The following is a 19,657-nucleotide window of genomic DNA, read 5'->3' on the forward strand; positions in this document are numbered from 1 at the left end:
ATTGGGTATTAGAGTGTTAATTAAACCTTAGAGAAACTCTTTGATGAGGGTGTAATAAGAAGAGCGGAGATAAACACGAGTGGGACGATTCTCACGAAGTCCGTTCAGCTGCTTGGTTTCGCCGATGATATTGATATTATTGCTCGTAAATTTGAGACGATGGCGGAAACGTACATCCGACTAAAGAGTGAAGCCAGGCGAATCGGATTAGTCATCAATGTGTCGAAGACTGAGCTGCTGAGAGAACCAACCATCGTCCATACCGCGAAAATCGGGAGGCTGCGGTGGGCGGGTCACGGCATCAGGATGTCGGATAGCAACCCGACTAAAATGGTTCTCGAGAGTCATCCGACCGGTGCAAGAAGACGTGGAGCGCAGCGAGCTAGGTGGGTCGACCAAGTGGAGGACGATCTGCGGACCCTACGCAGAGTGCGGAACTGGAGACAAACAGCCATGGTTCGAGTGGAATGGAGGCGGCTACTATGTACAGCAGAGGCCACCCCGGCCTTAGCCTGACTGGTAAGGTAAGTAAGAAACTTTTTGATTAATCTTTGTATAAGTTTTTCAAAGAAATCGTTGTAGTAATTCTTGGAGGAATCCTTAGATGAATTTTTGAAGGAATTCTAGGAAAAAAAATCTACAGTTATGCGAGGAAATTCTTGAGAACTCCTATAGAAATCTCTGAAAAAAAAAATTTCCGTGGATAGTCATTAAAGGAATATTTGGAGGATCTACTGAAAAAAAAACATGGAGGAATGTTTTAAGGTGAAACGGGACGCCGTGTTATTTTCCCTATCTTGCCTCTCTTTCTGGCAATTTGCCTCGCGATTTTGAAGATGGTAATCTCGAGTTCTATCGCACTGAAGATGCTGAAAAACAATCAGCATATGCACTGCAAGTGAGTATGATAGGTTTTTGTTCCAAAATATGAAGTAGAATCTGGCATTAGGCCGGAACAAATGTCATTTTCTTCTTTTGTCACTTTGCTCGTTGACTCGTCAAGGGGGTGGATAATAAATAATAAATGTATTTGTTGAAAAATTACCCAAACAATTAGGCAAAATTGTAAAACTCATCGGATTTGTTAAGAAATTTTCTCGACAACTCTAATTTCAGTTCAAAATTTTTAAATTTTTGTATAATTTATTTGTGTCCCCCCTCAAAATGTCGAATTCCGACCAAAATTTTCCGAGGGGGGGGGGGTGACATTAGAGAAAATCAAAATTTGTGTCAGCCTTACCATCTTAGTAGCAACAGAGCAATGGCGGGTATTTCCGCAACCGTTCCGTTCGTCCTTAAGTATTTCTTAAAGGACTACTCCAGCGAAATTCCGATGTAATTTCTTAGAAGAATATCTGGCACCGAAGGATTCATTGGAGATTTTTTTTGCAGTAATTATTTCTGGAATTTCTTAAGCATTTTTTGGATGATCTTCTGAATAAGATATTATTGATAGAATCCTCAGGAGGCTTCCTAAACAAATATGTCGAGAAATTCTTGATGAAGCCTTTGCAAAAATCTTTTGAAATACCGGAGTACTTTTGAAAACATCCTCGGAAACAAAAATGTAAGAATTCCTGAGAGAACATCCTTGAATTACCCACTCAGTAGATTCTTGAAGACAAACTATTCTCCAAGAAAGATATCTCAAAGGATACGTCGAAATAATCTTTGAAGGAATTCCTGTAGTATTGCTTGGTGGAATTCCTAAATTAATTGTTGAAGAATTTTTTGATATACTTGGTTGGGATACGACTGGGATGATTTTGCTGCGGAATGTTGGCTTTGCGGGAATCGCAAACACTAGTTCATGATTTTTCCCGACGTTCTGGTCCGAATGGGATCTTTTTTCACGGATTCAATCGGTCAAGGTTTCCTAGTCGGCTTTGCTAAACTCAAAAAATTCATGCGGAAGTTTTAGTATAGATTGAGTCTGTTCGGTTTTATACCGTCGTAATGCGGACAATCTCCTACCTATCCCTATCGGGCGGTCTAGAATTCGATTCCTTTTTTTGGAATCTTCCACCATCCACTAGTTCAAAACCAACAAAGCAGCTGGTAAGGATGGTATCGCAGCTGAACTCATCAGGATGGGCCCAGAAAAATTGGCCACCTGTCTGCAATGGTTGCTAGCTAGCATCTTGGAACCCGATCAGCTACCAGTGGAAGGAAGAGGTAAACTGCCTTATTCACAAGAAAGGCCACCATTTGGCATGTGAGTATGAACGCTGCTGGATTTGTGATGCTATGCTAACTTGTGTCGCTACCGTAGACATCAGGATACAGCGTTTGATTGCTCTTCTTGGAGTTGTTACTCATAAAAGCGATTTGTTGCAAATCTGCGTTTGTTCCATGTAGTGAAGAACTACAGAGAAAATATGTTTTACCGATAAAAGAGTTAAACATGTAACGTTTACAGAGGGCCCATATAGCCGAGGCGGTAAACGCACGGGTATTCAGCATGACCATGCTGAGGGTGACGGGTTCGATTCCCGGTCGGTCCAGGATCTTTTCGTAAAGGAAATTTCCTAGACTTCCTTGGGCATAGAGTATCTTCGTGCCTGCCACACGATATACACATGCAAAATGGTCATTGGCAGAGGAAGCTCTCAGTTAATAACTGTGGAAGTGCTCATAGAACACTAAGCTGAGAAGCAGGCTTTGTCCCGGTGAGGACGTTACGCCAAGAAGAAGAAGAAGAACGTTTACAGTGTTAAAGTATTAAACTATTGACGACCATGTCCTGTCCATCATAAATAAACGTTTACAGCTCAATCAAATAAGCCAAACGACAAGATGCACGCTCCGAAGATTGACAACCAACAAACATCGTCGGTTAGTTAATTATTAGGTAAATCTTTGATCGTAAATTAGCTGTAAGTGGCGGCTCGTTGTGCGCTTCTTGCGTATTTCTGCAGCAGATTGACTGAATGCTGCATCGTTAACTCACTTCTGCGCGCAAGTTGCACGTGTGGACAACCGACGGGCCAACCGACCGGACTCAGGTTACAGCCGAAAAATTAATGAGTTCAGTTTTATGAACATGTTCCAGTTGATTGAATGAATCGCTTCCAATTTGTTTCCTCGCTGACCACACGAGATGTGAAAGATCAAATGAATCATGGTGTTGACGGCTCGAATCGGCTTGTGAAGTTACATCATATAGGTATCTTGACGTTGTTTGGTAGTAGCCATGCGTGCGGAGGTGATCCGTATATTTGAATTATTTTGGGGGCAATTTGCACCCCTAGGCGGAAAGCGTGAGAGAAAAGTAATACAATAGCTTGGAGGGTAAGCATAACCGCTCCGTTGTTGGGATCTAGTGTGATTTTGGCCAGGTTAAAAAAGGTTTTTTTCTGGTTCTTTTTTGTGGGAAGATGATTTATGTACGTCATATATTAGATACATTTTTAAGTTTGCTCCATGATCTACCATGAATCATACTCTGACAAAAGAAAAAAAAGTAAATTACTCCTAATTACGGTTGATTTTTACGCCGGTAATTCATTACTCAAAAGAAGGAACCCGCGGCAAGTTGATTTTTTTTGTCTTGCATTCAAGGTAAATTATAAGATGAAATTTCCTAAAAACCGTTAATCTTGAATGGTGATCATTGATCATTTACAGCAGAACAAATATTTTACTTTCTGCTAACTGATCAGTCGATATGGTATGGTGACACAGTAACAATACTAAACGCCTAGCTATTTAGCATTGGGAGTTCTTCCTTGGATTTAATCTAAGGTTTTTTTTTTGGTCTCTGCTGGATTATCTACTGGAAAATCTTCCAGAGGTTTACCCTATATGCTTCCAGAATTTCTTTTTGAATTCCTAAAGTTCCTACATAAATTTCTTTTAGTGGATTTTTGGAAACTTGTTCATCAGTTTCTCCCGAATTTTTCACAAAATTCATGCAGAAGAACTTCTAGTGATTTCTTTCAAAGAGCCTCCCGAGATTCCCTTGGATTTTCCCTGCGATATTTTGCCTGTAGTTCCTCCTAGGGCTTCTCTTAAAAAATTTCAGATTTCCTGAGGTTCAGAGTTTTTTTCAACAGTGGAGCGGACCTGGTGTGGTGCTTAGAACACAAGACTATCACGCCGAGGACCTGGGATCGAATCCCACTCCCGACATACTCACAAAAAAATGTGGGTTCTTCCTTCGGAAGGGAAGTAAAGCGTGGGTCCCGAGATGAACTAGCCTACGGTTAAAAATCTCGTTAATACAGACAAAAAAAAAATTTTTTTTTCAAGATTTCTCCCGAAGTTCCCCTCGAAATTTCTTCAATGTCCACATTTCTCCGTGAATTCCGCAGGTTATTTCAGAAGGTATTTAAAAAAAAACTTCTGTAAAAATCTCTTCAAGAACCTCCCAAAGGAACACCCAGAATGCTGGGACAATTTCCGGTAGGCATTCCGAGAAGGACGCTGGTAGTAATCCTCTGAAATAAATCCCAGGAAGAGCTCCATGAGAAATGTCAGCAAAAACTCCTGTACAAACCCCAGAAAGGGACCCGGAAGACATCACGGAAAAAAATCTTGGGAGAAGGTCCAAGATAAATCCTGAAAAACAAGAGAGACAATTCTGAGAGCAACACCGGAAGGAATCTTCTAAAAGAAGTCTCTGGAGAAACTCCGAGAAAAATCCCCCAAGAACCTTAAGAAATGTCCTATCATAAACTCCTGAAGAAATCCTGCCAGAAACACTGGTCGAAATATCAGAAATGAAACGCTGTAGAAACGCTGGGATGAATTCCGGGAAAAACTCCGGGAAATCCTTTGAGGAACACCTGAGGGAATCGCGACAAATCGTTCAAGGGGAAACCAGAGAGAAACGGAGAAACTCTAATAACACTCTGCTGCATCATCTGAAAAACATTCTGATTCTGGCCTAGATTCTGACGGGACTCCTGTATATAAATCCTGTGGGAAATTCCTTCAGTAAACAAGGGGACACCGGGAAAATCTCTCGAAATCTGCAGAAATGTCCGAAGCCTGGAAGATTCTCAAGAAGGAATCCCAGAAGAATTTGTAGAATCTTAGATAATCGCCGGTGGTAATCCAATGAACATTCGGGACGAATTCAAAAAGGAATACTGAGTCATTCTAACATTCCTCTCCTTTCAAGATTACTCGAAGATCGAAGGCTAAAAGTCCTCAAACGTTTCCAAAGACATCATTTCAATCCAAACAAACCGTTTTCGAATAATATTTTTTTTGCAGGAGAAAAATTTGTGTTTTTCATACACCCTTCCAAAAGTTAGGTGAGGAAAGTTGGTTATGAGTTTGGATATTTTGGTCTGGAAATGATTTATAGTTAAATTTGTATCAGCCTAATCTATACAAAAACAAGATATATTGTGGCAACGTATGAAAAAGATTGATCATAATTGCACTTGTCCTGAGCATTAAACCTTGTTTTCACTCTGTCCAACGCTATTAGTATCGTGTAACACGTAGAACATGACAGGGTGACAAGTTGTTCCGTCGAAACCGCATGCTCTTAGCTAGCTCTTACCTTAATGTCCTTGAAGAGTAGGCTCTCGCTCGCAAAGGTGTTGTTCAGCACGGAAGGCTTGTTCTTCACACTGGGGAAGATGATTCCGCCTTTGCGGGACACGTTTTTGCCGCCAGCCTGAACCGTCTGCGCCGAAGCCGATGTGGTGCTGGTGAGATTCACGTTGCTAGCGGTTGTGCTGGTGCTGCTGCTGCTGCTACTACTACTGGTGCTCGTCGTCGAAGAGGAAGACGAAGTGGGGTAGGTCGTCGTTGGCAGCGCTTCCGTGAAGTCTTCCACGATTGAGTACCTGTTTCGGTGAGAACTTGGCAATGATTAGTCTTAATTTCGTTAATTAAGGCACAATGTGTTACAAACAAAAAACTGTTCTGAGAATTTACTGTAGGTCATAGGTCGACTATTTATGGAACTAATTAATGTACAACGCTGAACGTTTTGGGATTCTACATTCTTGACCTACAACCTGCAAAAGTCCCATATTGAGTTTTGTCAGTGTAACACCGTACTACTTAGTAGTACTAATAAAGCCCTTCTTACCGGTTAGGATCGTATTCAACGAGTCGATCAATCGTAGGGTCCATCAGAAGTTCGGCTGGAACGGGACGTTGCGCCAATACGGCCACGTCGTCTTCCTGTTTCTTGAGTCGCTTCTCCACCATATCCAGGTTGTTGATGATCAGGTTCGTTTTGGTCTTCAGATCGTGATGAATTTCGCCGATGGCTCGCTCCTGGCGTTGGTTCTGCGTGAGCAGAGCGTCCGATTTGGGCACCAGATCGTCGACGGAGCTCTTGGTTCCCACGACAACATCCCACACTTCGTCCATTTTCTCCGAAACGGACATGATCGGTCGGATCTGCTTCACCAGGATGTCGATCTTGCTGGCCTTTACGTACGGCGGAATGGTTGAGGTCGAGTTGTAGTTAAAGTTGATGTTGTGATCCACCACCGCATCGTGGACTTCGTTCAACAGGTTGATCGTTTTGCCTAGATTCTCCGACACAATGTTGATGTGGAATTGGAGTTTCTTATCGATGCCTTCCTGAATAGCTCTCAGTTGACCTAACTCCTTGGTGATGTGTCCCATCACTTCCGAATGCATTGCCTTCGTGATCTCGGCCACGTTCATGCTAACGGTTTTGCGCTCACTGGCTTCGGCATTTATGTCGTCCAACGGCAGGAAATTGCTGTCGATCTGGTTCTTCAGTCCGTTCAGCTTATTGTCGATATCGCTAACCTTCTGGTCCAGCGACACCAGTCGACTGTCCAAACTGTTCGTGGACTTGGCCGTCCGGACACTGTTGGGCCTCTCATCATCTCCTCCGGACGACAGTTTACTGTCCAGGGTCCTCAACTTTGTGATGACCGAGTCGGTTTTGTGGATATTGTCCGCCATCTTACTGTCCAGCGACTCCACCCGTCGCATCAGGTGTTCGACCGCTTTGTCCAGGTTGTCTATCCGCTGGAGTTTCCCCTCCAACGTTGATACCACTACTTCGAACACATTGAGCAGCTGTTGTTCCCTGTAAACGGAAAATCAAAACAAAAACAAGTGGATTAAAATGTGTCCTTTCCCTTTCGCTCAAGCCAAATTTATTTCCCGTAATTAAAACAGATTGAGCTGATTTTCTCGTTTCTTTTTAAACGGTTCAATTTGCGTCGGCTTATCATTTAATTTTCGCGCAGATACGCATCGCCCCTTTCGAATTCGCAAACCGGCACGATTCACTTTTCATTCAACTGCCGTTTATGTGAGCATCTGTAGCAACAAGGTGGTTGATTGTTTGATGCTCCAGCGAGCAGTTGTGTGATTTAATTAACGCAAGAGAAACAGGATTAAGATACTGACAGGCCGGCACCATCTGGACGACTTTCGTTTTTTGCATTGTATTGCATCGGTGGATCGTTGCAGTTGCTGAAGAATCATGGTTCGGAAGCAGGCACTTGCACTTTTCAGAATATAAATTGTCGAAATGTGTAATTTAGGGCCAGACCACTCCCTATGCCCCTTCGAGTCTACGTAGTTTGTGGAACTGATAGAAATTTATTCGATTTTGAAAATTATTTTAAGTGTAGAATTAGCATTTATGTTAAAATACACGTTAATACAAACAAAAAAATATTTTAAGGGGCTGTTCGAGCCCGTATGAAGTTGATCATCAATATTAACTTCTTTTCTCGATCAGCCAAGATAGCTGTGTAGTGTTGGTAGCGATTGCCTTAATAGGCTAATAATAACACTGCGGACCGCCTGTTCCGGTGGTAAAAGTCCACTAAACAGGTGACCCCTAATCATGGTGTGATGCGGCTATATGCTTACCGTGCCTAGGAATGAATGGTTAGGGGGGGTCTAATAAAAACCTAACCGCTAACGGAGCCTGGTGAGTACCAGGGCACCTTCTACAGTATTTTGCCTTTACTGTGCTAACCAGAGCAATAGCGCAGTGGACCTTGTGTTTCTTTCACCTATATGGTTTCGCATTATGCGATTTATACAGTGTATTCTGTGTAACCTCGCCATTGGTGTTTTCCAATCGTTACCGATCTGGTTTTATTGCTGCTGTTCTTTGTTGTGAAGTGATTGTGAAGAGTTTAATCTTGCCTAGTTTTGGAAATGGCTACGGTTAGGATAACTCAGATCAATATTCAGCCTAAAAGAACAGCAACGTTCAATCTTTGCAGACTTATGCAAAATGGTACAGCCCAAGTGGCCTTAGTCCAAGAACCTTACTTTCGTAAGGGGAATTTCTATCTAAGAAACCTTGTGAACCCCTTGTTTGCTACTTTCAGTAAAAATGAAATGGCAAACTCGCGTGTCATGCCTCGAGCCTGTGTGCTTTTCAACAACGCAATCGTTGCTACACTCGTATCTGAATTTACTACCAGAGACGTATGTACAGGGGGTGGCCAAAATGTTTGGGATTGGCAACTTTTTTTTCTCTCACAAAAAAGTTCAACATGCTATAACTTTTCATAGAGTGCATCAAAAAATCTCAAATTTTGACTGTTTGTCAACCTATTTATGTGCATTGTTGGTACAAATTTGGGCTCGATTGATTAATGTTTCGCAAAGTTAGAACCGTTCGGGTAAAACACGATTATTTAGACAACTCATTTTTGAGCTGTCATATCTCGGAAACCAGTGAACCGAATTGAATGAAATTTTGAACGTACACCAATACTGTAAATGCTTCACAAACTATTAAAACATACGTATTTTTGAAACGTTGAAAAAAGTTATCACGGATTGACACTTCTTGGATTTTTTTTTCGAAAAAATGTATTTTTTTACATCAATGTCAATAAATTTTAGTATTGATATCCACTTCTGTTCTCAAGTTATCTCTAATCAGATATATTAGAGCCTATTAAGATTGATGGAAGAACACATTTAGTAATTTTTGTGTGGTATTGTAAATTTGACTTATTTTCCTCAATATGGGTAAAAATTTCAACGCGGTGTAACTTAATTCGCCGTGAGAAAATATTATATTTTATAAAGTCGTATTAAGTATCAATATATTGTTGATGAACGTTAAAAAAATCATTCACGGTTCACTGGTTTCCGAGATATGACAGTTCAAAAACTAGTTGTCTAAATAATAGTGTTTTACGCGAACGGTTCTTACTTCGCGAAAAATTATTCAATCGAGCCCAAATTTGTACCAAAGATGCACATATAATAGGTTGGCAAACAGTCAAAATTTTAGATTTTTTGATGCAGTCTATGAAAAGTTACAGCATGTTGAATTTTTTTGTTGGAGAAAAAAAGTTGCCTATCATAAACATTTTGGCCATCCCCTGTATGCAGGGATGGGAACACTCACTTGCAGAGAGTTACACTCACTTGATGTTGTCTTCGCTCAGAAGCGTGCAATCAAGAAATGGTGTATGGACGTTTTTTGCCTTGTGGTTTTGTCTAAAAGTTTGCCGAATAGAGTAGGTGTCACACACGCATATCAAAGTCGTGACAGAGCTGTGAAAGCGACTCTCCACGAGGTGAGTGTAATTTACATTCACCTCGTGGAGAGTTGCCTTCGCAGATCCTTCAAGACTTCGGTATGCGTGTGCGACCCCTACTCTATTCGGCAAACTTTTAGATAAAACCACAAGACAAAAGTCGTCCATACATCATTTCTTGATTGCACGCTTCTGAGCTGAGGAAACATCAAGTGAGTGTAACTCTCTGCAATTGAGTGTTCCCATCCTTGCCTGTATGTACTGTCACAATTGATGAATCCGTTGGAAACCTCTACAGGAAGCACATCTATTGTTCGGTGTTTATTTACCGCATGATGAACCATCCCCTACGGATGCTTTCAAACAAGTCTTCGCATACTGTTCTTCAAAAGGCCTTCCGCTGATTGTTGGCAGTGATGCTAATGCTCAGCATATCATCTGGGGCAGCTCAGACATTAACTTGAGAGGCTCCAGTTTGATGGAGTACTTAAGTAGTACAGATTTTGAATTACTTAACATATCTCCTAGAGAGGAATTGTTAGACATAACGCTTTGCACTAGTAGAACTAGTCACAATTGGCATGTGTTGGATGAAGAATCTTTATCTGACCATCGTTACATCTTTTTTAAACATGTTCGCAAACTTTGCATTTCAGGAACCCCCGGTCAACCAACTGGGATCTCTCTACCGCTTTGGTTGTAGCCAAATTTCATGGATACTCACCATCTATTGACACTCCAAGTGATTTAGATGATACTATAACGGGCTTTGTCATGGAAGCATTTGAAGAAGCTTGCACTCTGTGGTCTGTGAAGATCACAAGGGGAACCCCTTGGTGTAACTCTGATTTGGCGAAGCTCAGGAAACAATGTAGAAAGAGTTGGAACAGACGACGTTCAGCTGGCTCGGAGGCTTTCAGGTCGGCTCACAAGGCCTACAAGAAAGCATTCCGGTCTGCTGAATGATCTGGCTGGAAAAACCTTTGCACAAATGTTTCCAGTTTAAGTGAAGTCAGTCGATTAAACAAAATCCTTGCGAAATCTAAGGATTTTCGAGTGAACGAACTTCGTTTGCCAAATGCTTATTCAGCACAAACTTCCCCGGATGTGTGGATATTTCATTTCATTAAATTACATTAAATTACAATACATCTTCGGATGAACCTGATGTCTTTTCTTGTAGTTGTGGTTCTCTGTCTTCGGCCCGGAGTATTGTAAATTGTAACTTTAGAATCTATTGAGTTGGCACTAAATAGTCCTTTCAAATTTCCTAGAGCAGATGAGATTTATCCTATTTTGCTTCGGAAAGGATTTCAACATTTTTTTTTTTTTTTTAAATTTTAATATTTTAATTTATTTATTCATTTTTTCGGTAAGGGGAAAAGCCAGGATGGAAACATTTATATTGATATGTTTCAATCCCAGGCGTAAAAACCCCTTCAAAAAAGTATACAAAAGAAAAATTACAAACATTTCTAATTCTAACTTTCTTCCCCTAACCTATTTATTACAATGCTTACTTATTGTTTGATAGACCTCAGACAGTCCGAAGACTGATTAGGAGGTCTTTAATCGATGGTAGTTCAGTGCAAATGAAAGTATTTAAGTATAATAATCAATATATATCATATAATGTTTTCAATAACGTATTTTTTCAGACTATTTTTAAATATGTGGATTGAAGTAATAGTTTTCAAACTCAGTGGTAAGTTATTGTAGTTAATTGTGGCAGGATATATGCAACCAAGTTTAATGTAATTAGTTCTTGGTATTCTTATTTGTATATTAATCATGTTTCGTGTGTTGAATCGGTGTAACTCACTCAATGATTGGAGTTCTAAGTTATGTTTAATTAGATTATTTTTTACTTTATAAACAAACAAAGCAGATTCGAAATACTTAAGTTGAGCAAAATTCATAATGTAGTTGTTTTTGTACAAATCAACAGTTCTAACGTTAGGATCCAAATAATCTTCCCAAAAAATAGTTCTCATGAACTTGTTCAAAGTTATTGAGATTTTACTAATCACGTAATTAGGAGCGTTTTGCCATATTATACAGAGATAACAAATTTGTGAATTAACATGGGCATAGAATAGATTTTTCCTCTCTTTAAGGGGTATCATGTAGCTGCTTTGGCGGAGCATACCGAGAAATTTACTAATTTTCTTATGAATGTGTTCAACATGTAAATTCCATCGCAAACTCTGTTGAACTATCAGACCCAAATAAGCCAAAGAGACAACCCTTTCTAGCTTTTCTCCACTAAGCCACAGGTCATAATGTATGTTATCTAACTGATCGTTCTTACGGAATATAATATACTTTGTTTTAGATGCATTAACCGTTAATCCATTATTGAAAAACCATTGTTGTAGTAAATTCAAATCATGTTGCATATCTTGGTAAAGGGATTCGAAACTATTTGCATTATAAACTAAAGCGGCATCATCAGCGAAGAGTTGAAGCTTTCCTTTCAAAGGAAGATCAAAAATGTCGTTTACATAAACGTTAAATAGTAATGGTCCTAGGATTGAGCCCTGTGGTACGCCAAAGTCAACAGTCAATTCTCGACTAGTATGATTATTGATGCTTACACATTGACATCTGTTATTCAAGTATGATTCAATCAGTGAGAAAGCTTTGTTTCTAATACCGTACTAATGGAGTTTTTTCAATAGTATTGTGTGAGAGACACAATCAAATGCTTTTGATACGTCTATAAAGATTGCAGAACATAATTTACGTTCGTCTAAGTTAATCTGAATTTCATTTATTAGATTGACAGTGGCGCTGGTGGTATTCGAATTTTGTTGAAAGCCATATTGATTTTTACTGATTATTTTGTGGCGATCAAAAAAACTACACAGCCTTTGCTGTATAATCTTTTCGAATGGTTTGGATAGAACCGGGAGGACTGATATTGGCCTATAGTTTCCTAAACCTGTTTTGCAGCCGCTTTTGTAAATTGGCACTATTTTCGCTGATTTCAAACAATAAGGAAATACGCCGTCGGCGATCGATTGGTTGATTAGAGAGGTTAGTTTTTGAACAATTATTTCTAAATTTTGTTTAATAACTTTCGACAGAATACCATCTACTCCTGCTGCATTAGAGTTTTTTAGGCTACGTATGTAGTTGCCTACCTCATTGGCTGAAGCTGGTAGTATAACAATAGAATTTGCAATTGATCTATTCAATGTGAAATCTCGAGGCTCATTATTAAATTTTTGATCCAAGTTATACAAAAGCTCGTGAGGTATGTTGATGAAATAACTATTGAATGCATTACATATATCTACACTATCCTCCAATACCCTATCATTCAAGAGTATTTTCGAAATACTTGAATTTCCTTGTTTTGTTTTTCTTCGAAACACAATTTCATTCAATATACTCCACACCTTTCTAATGTTGCTGCGATTCGCAACTATCTGATTTTGATAATATGTTTTTTGCTTTTGTTTAATGAGACGAGTCACGTAGTTCTTTTGTTTTCGGTAATTTTGCTGTATTAGTAAGTTATCTGGCCATTGAAGCGTTCTCCTGTATAACTGATCCCTGTATCGTATTTCTCCAAGTACTGTTTCGTCTATCCATGGCGCTTTAGCTTGATATCTACTACATGTACGAATTTGATATGAGTTTTTGGACATACAATTTTTTATCAACTGGTTAAAACTATTCAAACAGGCAGCTGATTCCACCAAATGCGTTAGATCAGCAGTAATACTAGCGTAATTGTATTTCACAACATTGGTTGATTTATTGCTTCTAGATAAACTATTCTGCGAGTCGAAGCTGATAAGCAATGATTTATGATCTGTGAAACTAATGTCATCGATACATAATCCAAAGTTTAGGTAATATATGTTCGTAAAAGCATGATCTATTATTGTTCCTGTTGGGTTTAATCCATGTGTAGCACTATCGTTATCGACTCTGTTTAAAAATGTAAATCCATTGGATTCCACCATTGATACATAAGCATTCGAGGTCGTGTTTAGTAAGTTGATGTTGAAGTCACCAACACATATCAGTTTCCCAGCAGATTCCAACAGAGAATCTAGGTACAGTATAGTGTCATTCAAATTTGCATGTGGGGGTCTATACACTACTGCAATATCCAATCTCGGCTCTCTCAGAGAAACAATAATACAGCTACCTTCCAGAAATTCTTCGTTCTTCATAACATCATACTCCATAGATTCGTGAATAAACATACAGGCACCACCACCTAGTCTATTGGATCGTGGACAACAAACTACGTTGTAGCTAGGAATATTGCACATATAGATCTCATCGGGATTTAATCTCATTTCAGTGATACAGATAATATGGATAGTTGATTTGAACTTTGCTAAATACAACATAAGATCTTCTATTTTATTTCGTATCGAATTAATATTCATATACAACAGGTTGATTTTTGAATTGGTAAAAATTTCGTTCGAGTTTGGGTATACAATATTTAAGTTATCACCTAATCGCACATTGCTTATAAAATCGTCGTCATCGTTCGTTCCCATGACAGAAAATACATGTGAACAGAAAACACCGTACTAACACCAACATCAGCAGCCTCCAACAGCAACCAGCAGTAACAACAGCAGCCAGCAACAACAGCAGAGAGTTTGAGCGATCAAGCTTTCCTTGGAGATGAACGCAATCTCTTGAGATCCTCAATGGAATCGATGATGTAGACATCTGCCGAGTCGTCTCTCTTGCAGTAGATGTTCCCGTTGTTGCACCACACATACTTGAACCCATGAGATACCCGGAGAGATTTGGCTTCTCGAAACAGTGAACGGGTTTCTCTCGTCAGATTCTCATTTATGAAGACCTTAGTATGGAATTGCTTGTTGTTGGGAGAAGACCTTGAGCTGGTGGGTAGCGCCGCATTGCCAAAGTCGATTTCATCAGCATACACCGATTTACCCTTACGAGCACGAAGGATGTCATTTCGTACTTTAGAGTTGCTGAATTCGACCAGGATCATTCCGTTCCTAGCCCGGAGGGTTCTTTCGATGTCAGTAGAGAACAGTTGCACCCCTACGGCAGCCGCTACTTTTGTGATGATCGTCGATTCTGCGATAGTGAGTTCCTTGGGTATGCCATTAATGATGATTTCGTTTTTCAACAAATTTTGCTCCGCCAGACGCAGACGCTTCTTCATATCGACGATAGTGCTGTTTAAGGCCTGAATGTGGCCATCATGTTCGCTCACTTTAGTAACACACCCTGCAAAGTCCTTCTTCATGTTCTCGTGTAAGGACTTGATGTCTTCATACTGAGCCGCAATGAACGCTTGTGAAGATTTCACTTCTTCAACCGAATTCTTAATGTCACTCTGAGACTTTGTGAGTTCACACATGGACGCACTCAGTTTTCTCACAGCATCATCCGTTTTCTTCTGATTTGTACCGTTTTCTTCGCATTTTTGATTGAGTTTGTCCATCGACTTTTGCAAGCACTTCATATTAGTTAATAGTTCGTCCATCTTTCTGCTGTTTGCATGCGAGGTTTCACAATGACCGGAACAGTAGTAGCAATGTCCCTTCTGAATCTTGTTATAGCGAGAATCTGATAGACCCGCGCATTTAACGTGCAACGAATTGCTGCAATACACACATTTCACATTTTTCTCGTCAGACTGGATTTCAGTGTTACATACTGAGCATTCGTCCATTGCTGATCTTTTGTATCGAATAGACGTGGTACTCATATCAACTCGCAATAGGGACGCTCTATCAAATAGTTTTTCAAATTTGACTATTTTAATAACTTATCACTGATATAATCGGAATATTTTCACCACAATTCGAAGAGCCCGTTTCGATGTATAGAAACGTTATATTTTCGTGATTTTATACGCTTAATATTATTAAATATTGTGATAAAATTTGGAGCTATTATTTTAGTCGCGTTTACTCTCAGGCACTCAGTACATGTTTTGAAAAAAGTACTTGCTACAGGGTATATTCCCAAATCTTGGCAGGATGTTACTGTAAAGTTTATTCCGAAAGTGGGACGTGCATCGCATGAAGGAGCAAAGAGTTTCAGACCAATCAGTATGACCTCTTGTCTTCTGAAACGCTTAGAACGCACTGTGGATCATCACATCCGTGATGTTCATCTGGCCAACGTGCCTCTTCATGTGAACGGCATGCCTACCAATGTGGTAAGTCCACTGTGACTCTTTTACACAAGGTTATTTACGATATCGAGAAGGCATTCGCTCAAAAGCAATCTTGTTTGGGTGTTTGCCTAGATATTGAGGGTGCCTTTGACAACGTGCCTTTCGATGCCAAATGCTCAATGACAGACATCTTTTCTCGACTTTGCGTCAAGCAGCGATTAAGAAATTGAGTGTTTGTGGATGCCCCCAAGGGGGAGTCTTGTCACCACTTTTTGTGGAATCTCGTAGCAGATACGCTATTGAGGCATTTCAATAATAGCGGTTTTCCTACTTATGGTTTTGCCAACGACTATCTAACAATGTTAGATGGTATGTGCATCAGCATCCTTTTCGACCTGGTGCAAAACGCTCTTGAGGTAGTTAAGGGTTGGTGTCGCCAATATGGCCTTTCGGTAAATCCGAGTAAAGCATCTTACTCACTTGGTAGACACTGCACTGTTTTTCAGGTCGAAATATTTGCTCTTATGTGTGGATTGCAATCAGCACTTCAGCAACACGATACGTAATAGGCAAAGTAATATACTTCTGTTCGGATAGCCAGGCTGCTTCGGCCACTTTCTTCGGCCAACTTTTGCTTCGGCCAACTCTAGGTCGAAGATAGTTATCGCTTGTCGAACTCAAATCGAGGAGCTAAATTCAGCAAACGCTGTCCATCTTGTTTGGCCGTTCTTCCATCGCTGGAAATGAAATGGCTGATGAGTTAGCTCGCACTGGGGCATCACATGACTTCATTGGCCCTGAGCCAGCTATTACGATATTGGTTGGGTAAAGCTTCAAATTCACACCTGGGCTGCCGCTCAACACTTATTTCTGAAAGACTTCACTCCTAATTCACCCAAAGGAACTTCTGAAATATTTCCTGGCGATTTCTCAGAAAAAAACAATAAGGAATCTGGAGGAATACAAGGTAGAATCACTAGTAGGAATTACTGAAGAAAACCAAGATGGTATTTTTAGAGCAATCGAAAAAGAAATCCCGTAAAAAAAATGTATAGGAATCTTCAGTTAGACTAGTGACTATAGAAGTTTCGGTCGGGAAAATTTGGACAGGGTATCAAGGAAGACAAGAGGGATCTCTGCTAGATATTTGAGCCCCGTCGGAAAGAAATAGCGACCAGAAGAGAAAAAATCAGCACATCGCGTAATTTCAAGAACATCGTGTAAAAGATTGCGAGAAATTAATTTCACTAAACAAAGTCTTGTAAAATAGATTGTGGTGTAAAAATTCAAGCAATCACAGGCAAAGAAAACCCTAAACTGTTTAAGTTCTCGAAGAACACTTGAAGAGGCAGACCAAATTCCAGTTGGTACGTAGAGCCGTAAAGAAGCAATAGAAGAAGGATCTTCAGAAGGAAGTTCTTGGAGAAATACCCAGATGGACTCCTGGAGTAATCCCCGGAAGGGACACCAGTTAACCCTCTAATACCCAATACCGCCTTTAGACGGGGTATAGTTTGAGCATTTTTGTAATTTTTGTTTCGTGGAAAATCAAAATTTTTATATTTTTGGCTGATATCTAGGACTGTTTTGTATATCTCAAAATGGTTTTTGGTGTATTTTAAAACGTATTTACATTTTTGAAAAATCATTGAAAAATTGATGTTCTAGTCACCTTCTAGAAGTCATTGTTTATTTTGCATTTAATCACTGCAATTAACATATTTTAAATTTTTCCCAAATCATTCTGTCCTAGTTTTATAGTTTAAGGGAATCGAATACACTCTAAAATTATTTTCCTTAAAATTACACGGAAAATAAAATTTTCTATGAAAAAAATTTAAAATAAAAATATTTCAACAACAATCATAATATCTCAAAATGTTTTCATCTCAAAAAATCCGTATTCCAAATAGGCTTCCAGGAAAAATATAAAACTTTGGGGATGTTCAAAAATAAAAATTAGAAAAATCAAAAACTAAAATTCACGAAATTGAGAATTAAAAAGAATCATCTTCCAAAACATGTTTAAATCGATTTTGGATGACGAAAAATGATATTTAGATCAAAATCAAAAATTTGGGTATTAGAGGGTTAAGGTGCCCTAACACAATAGGCTAACGAAATAAAAAAAAATGTTCGATTATCCAGGGTGATTTGCCCTATTGGCGGAAAATCGAGTCCATCCTTTGATGGTTTTATATGCACATCCCGTCTATTATTAATCTACACAGAAAAAAATATGTAATTAAAATTCAGCGAGAAAACATGCACATAAAGGGAATGCTAGAGTTAGTGCACTTTTACATGAGATATAATGTAAAATTACATTACTATCGTGTAAATTTCCGCCAACCATCGCGTAAACCATCATGGACACCAACCGGTTACGCGACTATTAGCGCAAATTTACATGATCGTAACGTAATTTTACATGATATCTCATGTAAATATGCACTAACTCTAGCATTCCCTTTATGTGCATGATTTTTCGCTGAATTTTACATGAATAATTTTTTCTGTGTATCATGATTAGCTACTTATGTTACACTTGGAAAATGATTGAGCCATTTTACAAAACTTCAAAATTGTTGATGATGATGTTGATATTCACATGTTACCTTCTGCCATCTCCTGTCAGGTTTTCATTAATTAAATTGGCTCGATTTAATTTTTCTATTGGACTATTACTTTAATTTTTCTCATGTTCAAATAAGAAGTAAAATTATGAGAGAAAGCATGAATTAACATTATTTACAGCTGAATTTGAAATATGCTGAAAGCTACTGTAGCGTAAATGGCTTCTGCTTCTATGTCATCATTGGTGATTGCTTCAAATTCATTCATGGATGCATTGCCTCTAGATTAATGTTAAACGATAAATAACTCGTGTTCGAGGGAACAAATTTGACAAAACCTTTAGTGTTGACAAAAACGGAGTGAAATGTTGACGAAATCGGATAGTGATAAAAACGGATAGTGATAAAAACGAATAGTGACAAAAACGGAACATACCTGTAACGCGTCAAAAATCTTACAACTAGTAAATTTGACCCTTAAAATGCAAAATTAAATTTTGAAATTTGCCCCTTCAACGCCTAAAGGTAGGCAATTTCCTTTGAAATAAGTGATTTCTGTTACAATAAACTACTTTTTCGTCAAAAAACGAACTTTTTTAAACTTATTCATATTCAGAATAGCTTCATAACTTTCCAACCAAGGCTCCACAAAAATGTTAAAACAAAAAATTGACGGGAAGTCCTAGTGGCAATCGATTGTTTAGAAGCAATGATTTCAGCTTAGTGAGGAATACACTGCAAATTCCTAAAAAAAAAATAATGCGAAACTAACTTTTTTCTAAACAAATAAAAGTCTAAACTCATCCCTAGACATCTATGAACTAGATGAGGTAAGAAGTTTGGGATCATTGCGACGCTCAGAAGTTCATGGTATCCAATTACAATGTTGTTCCCAAATGATCAATTTCACCCCGCTGATTTATTTGACCCGCTTTACCTTGGTACGTCGTTGAACCTTTTTTTTTATTCGATCCATGCGTGGCTGAGAATCTCTGACAACGAGCAGTTTGAAATTCAAGCCTAAATTTACCAAACACCGTATGTAACATATGTAAACAAAAAAGAAATTTTCTCATAAGGCGCTGAATTTCGTTAAGGACTACTTGTATCAGTCACCTTGGGAAGTAATTTGTGAAAAAAATACCCGGATTTTTCACGTTTCGGAAATGCTCAATGTATGAGTTGCTATGGGAACAGCGAACTTCTTCTTCGATTTTCTCCGCTCGTAGATTTGGTTGGATACGGTGTTTGGTAAAGTTAGGCTTGAATTGTTATTTATGGCGGTTTTGTTATTTTGCGGGATGTTTAACTAAGTAAGCGTAGATTTTTTTCTGTCGGATTGCTTAGTGAACCCGTTATCTGAACGGGTACAGGTGTATCTATTTCCAAGAGACGATTCGTGAAGATTTTATTTTGATACCAACTTTATATTCAGTCATGTCCAAGTCATGGCCGAACCGTTCCAAGAA

The 19,657-nt window shown here is 39.0% G+C and overlaps 1 protein-coding gene across 5 annotated transcripts in view; it reads right to left on the bottom strand.

Moving 5' to 3' along the window:
• LOC109410204 (angiopoietin-2) overlaps window positions 1-19,657 on the bottom strand; it is an 842,481-nt gene that overhangs the window by 317,984 nt on the left and 504,840 nt on the right. For 2 of the 5 annotated variants that reach the window (XM_062850531.1, XM_062850533.1), the window contains 2 exons: window positions 6,053-7,036; window positions 5,516-5,819 (listed from right to left, as the gene is read on the bottom strand). In XM_062850531.1, the coding sequence (XP_062706515.1) occupies window positions 5,516-5,819; window positions 6,053-7,036 (1,288 nt within the window). Of the gene's footprint in view, window positions 1-5,515; window positions 5,820-6,052; window positions 7,037-19,657 lie in introns of those variants that run through there. The other 3 variants (XM_062850535.1, XM_062850534.1, XM_062850532.1) reach the window with 2 other exon arrangements.

The sequence above is a fragment of the Aedes albopictus genome, chromosome 2 (genome assembly GCF_035046485.1).
Source record: "Aedes albopictus strain Foshan chromosome 2, AalbF5, whole genome shotgun sequence".
NCBI lineage: Eukaryota > Metazoa > Arthropoda > Insecta > Diptera > Culicidae > Aedes > Aedes albopictus.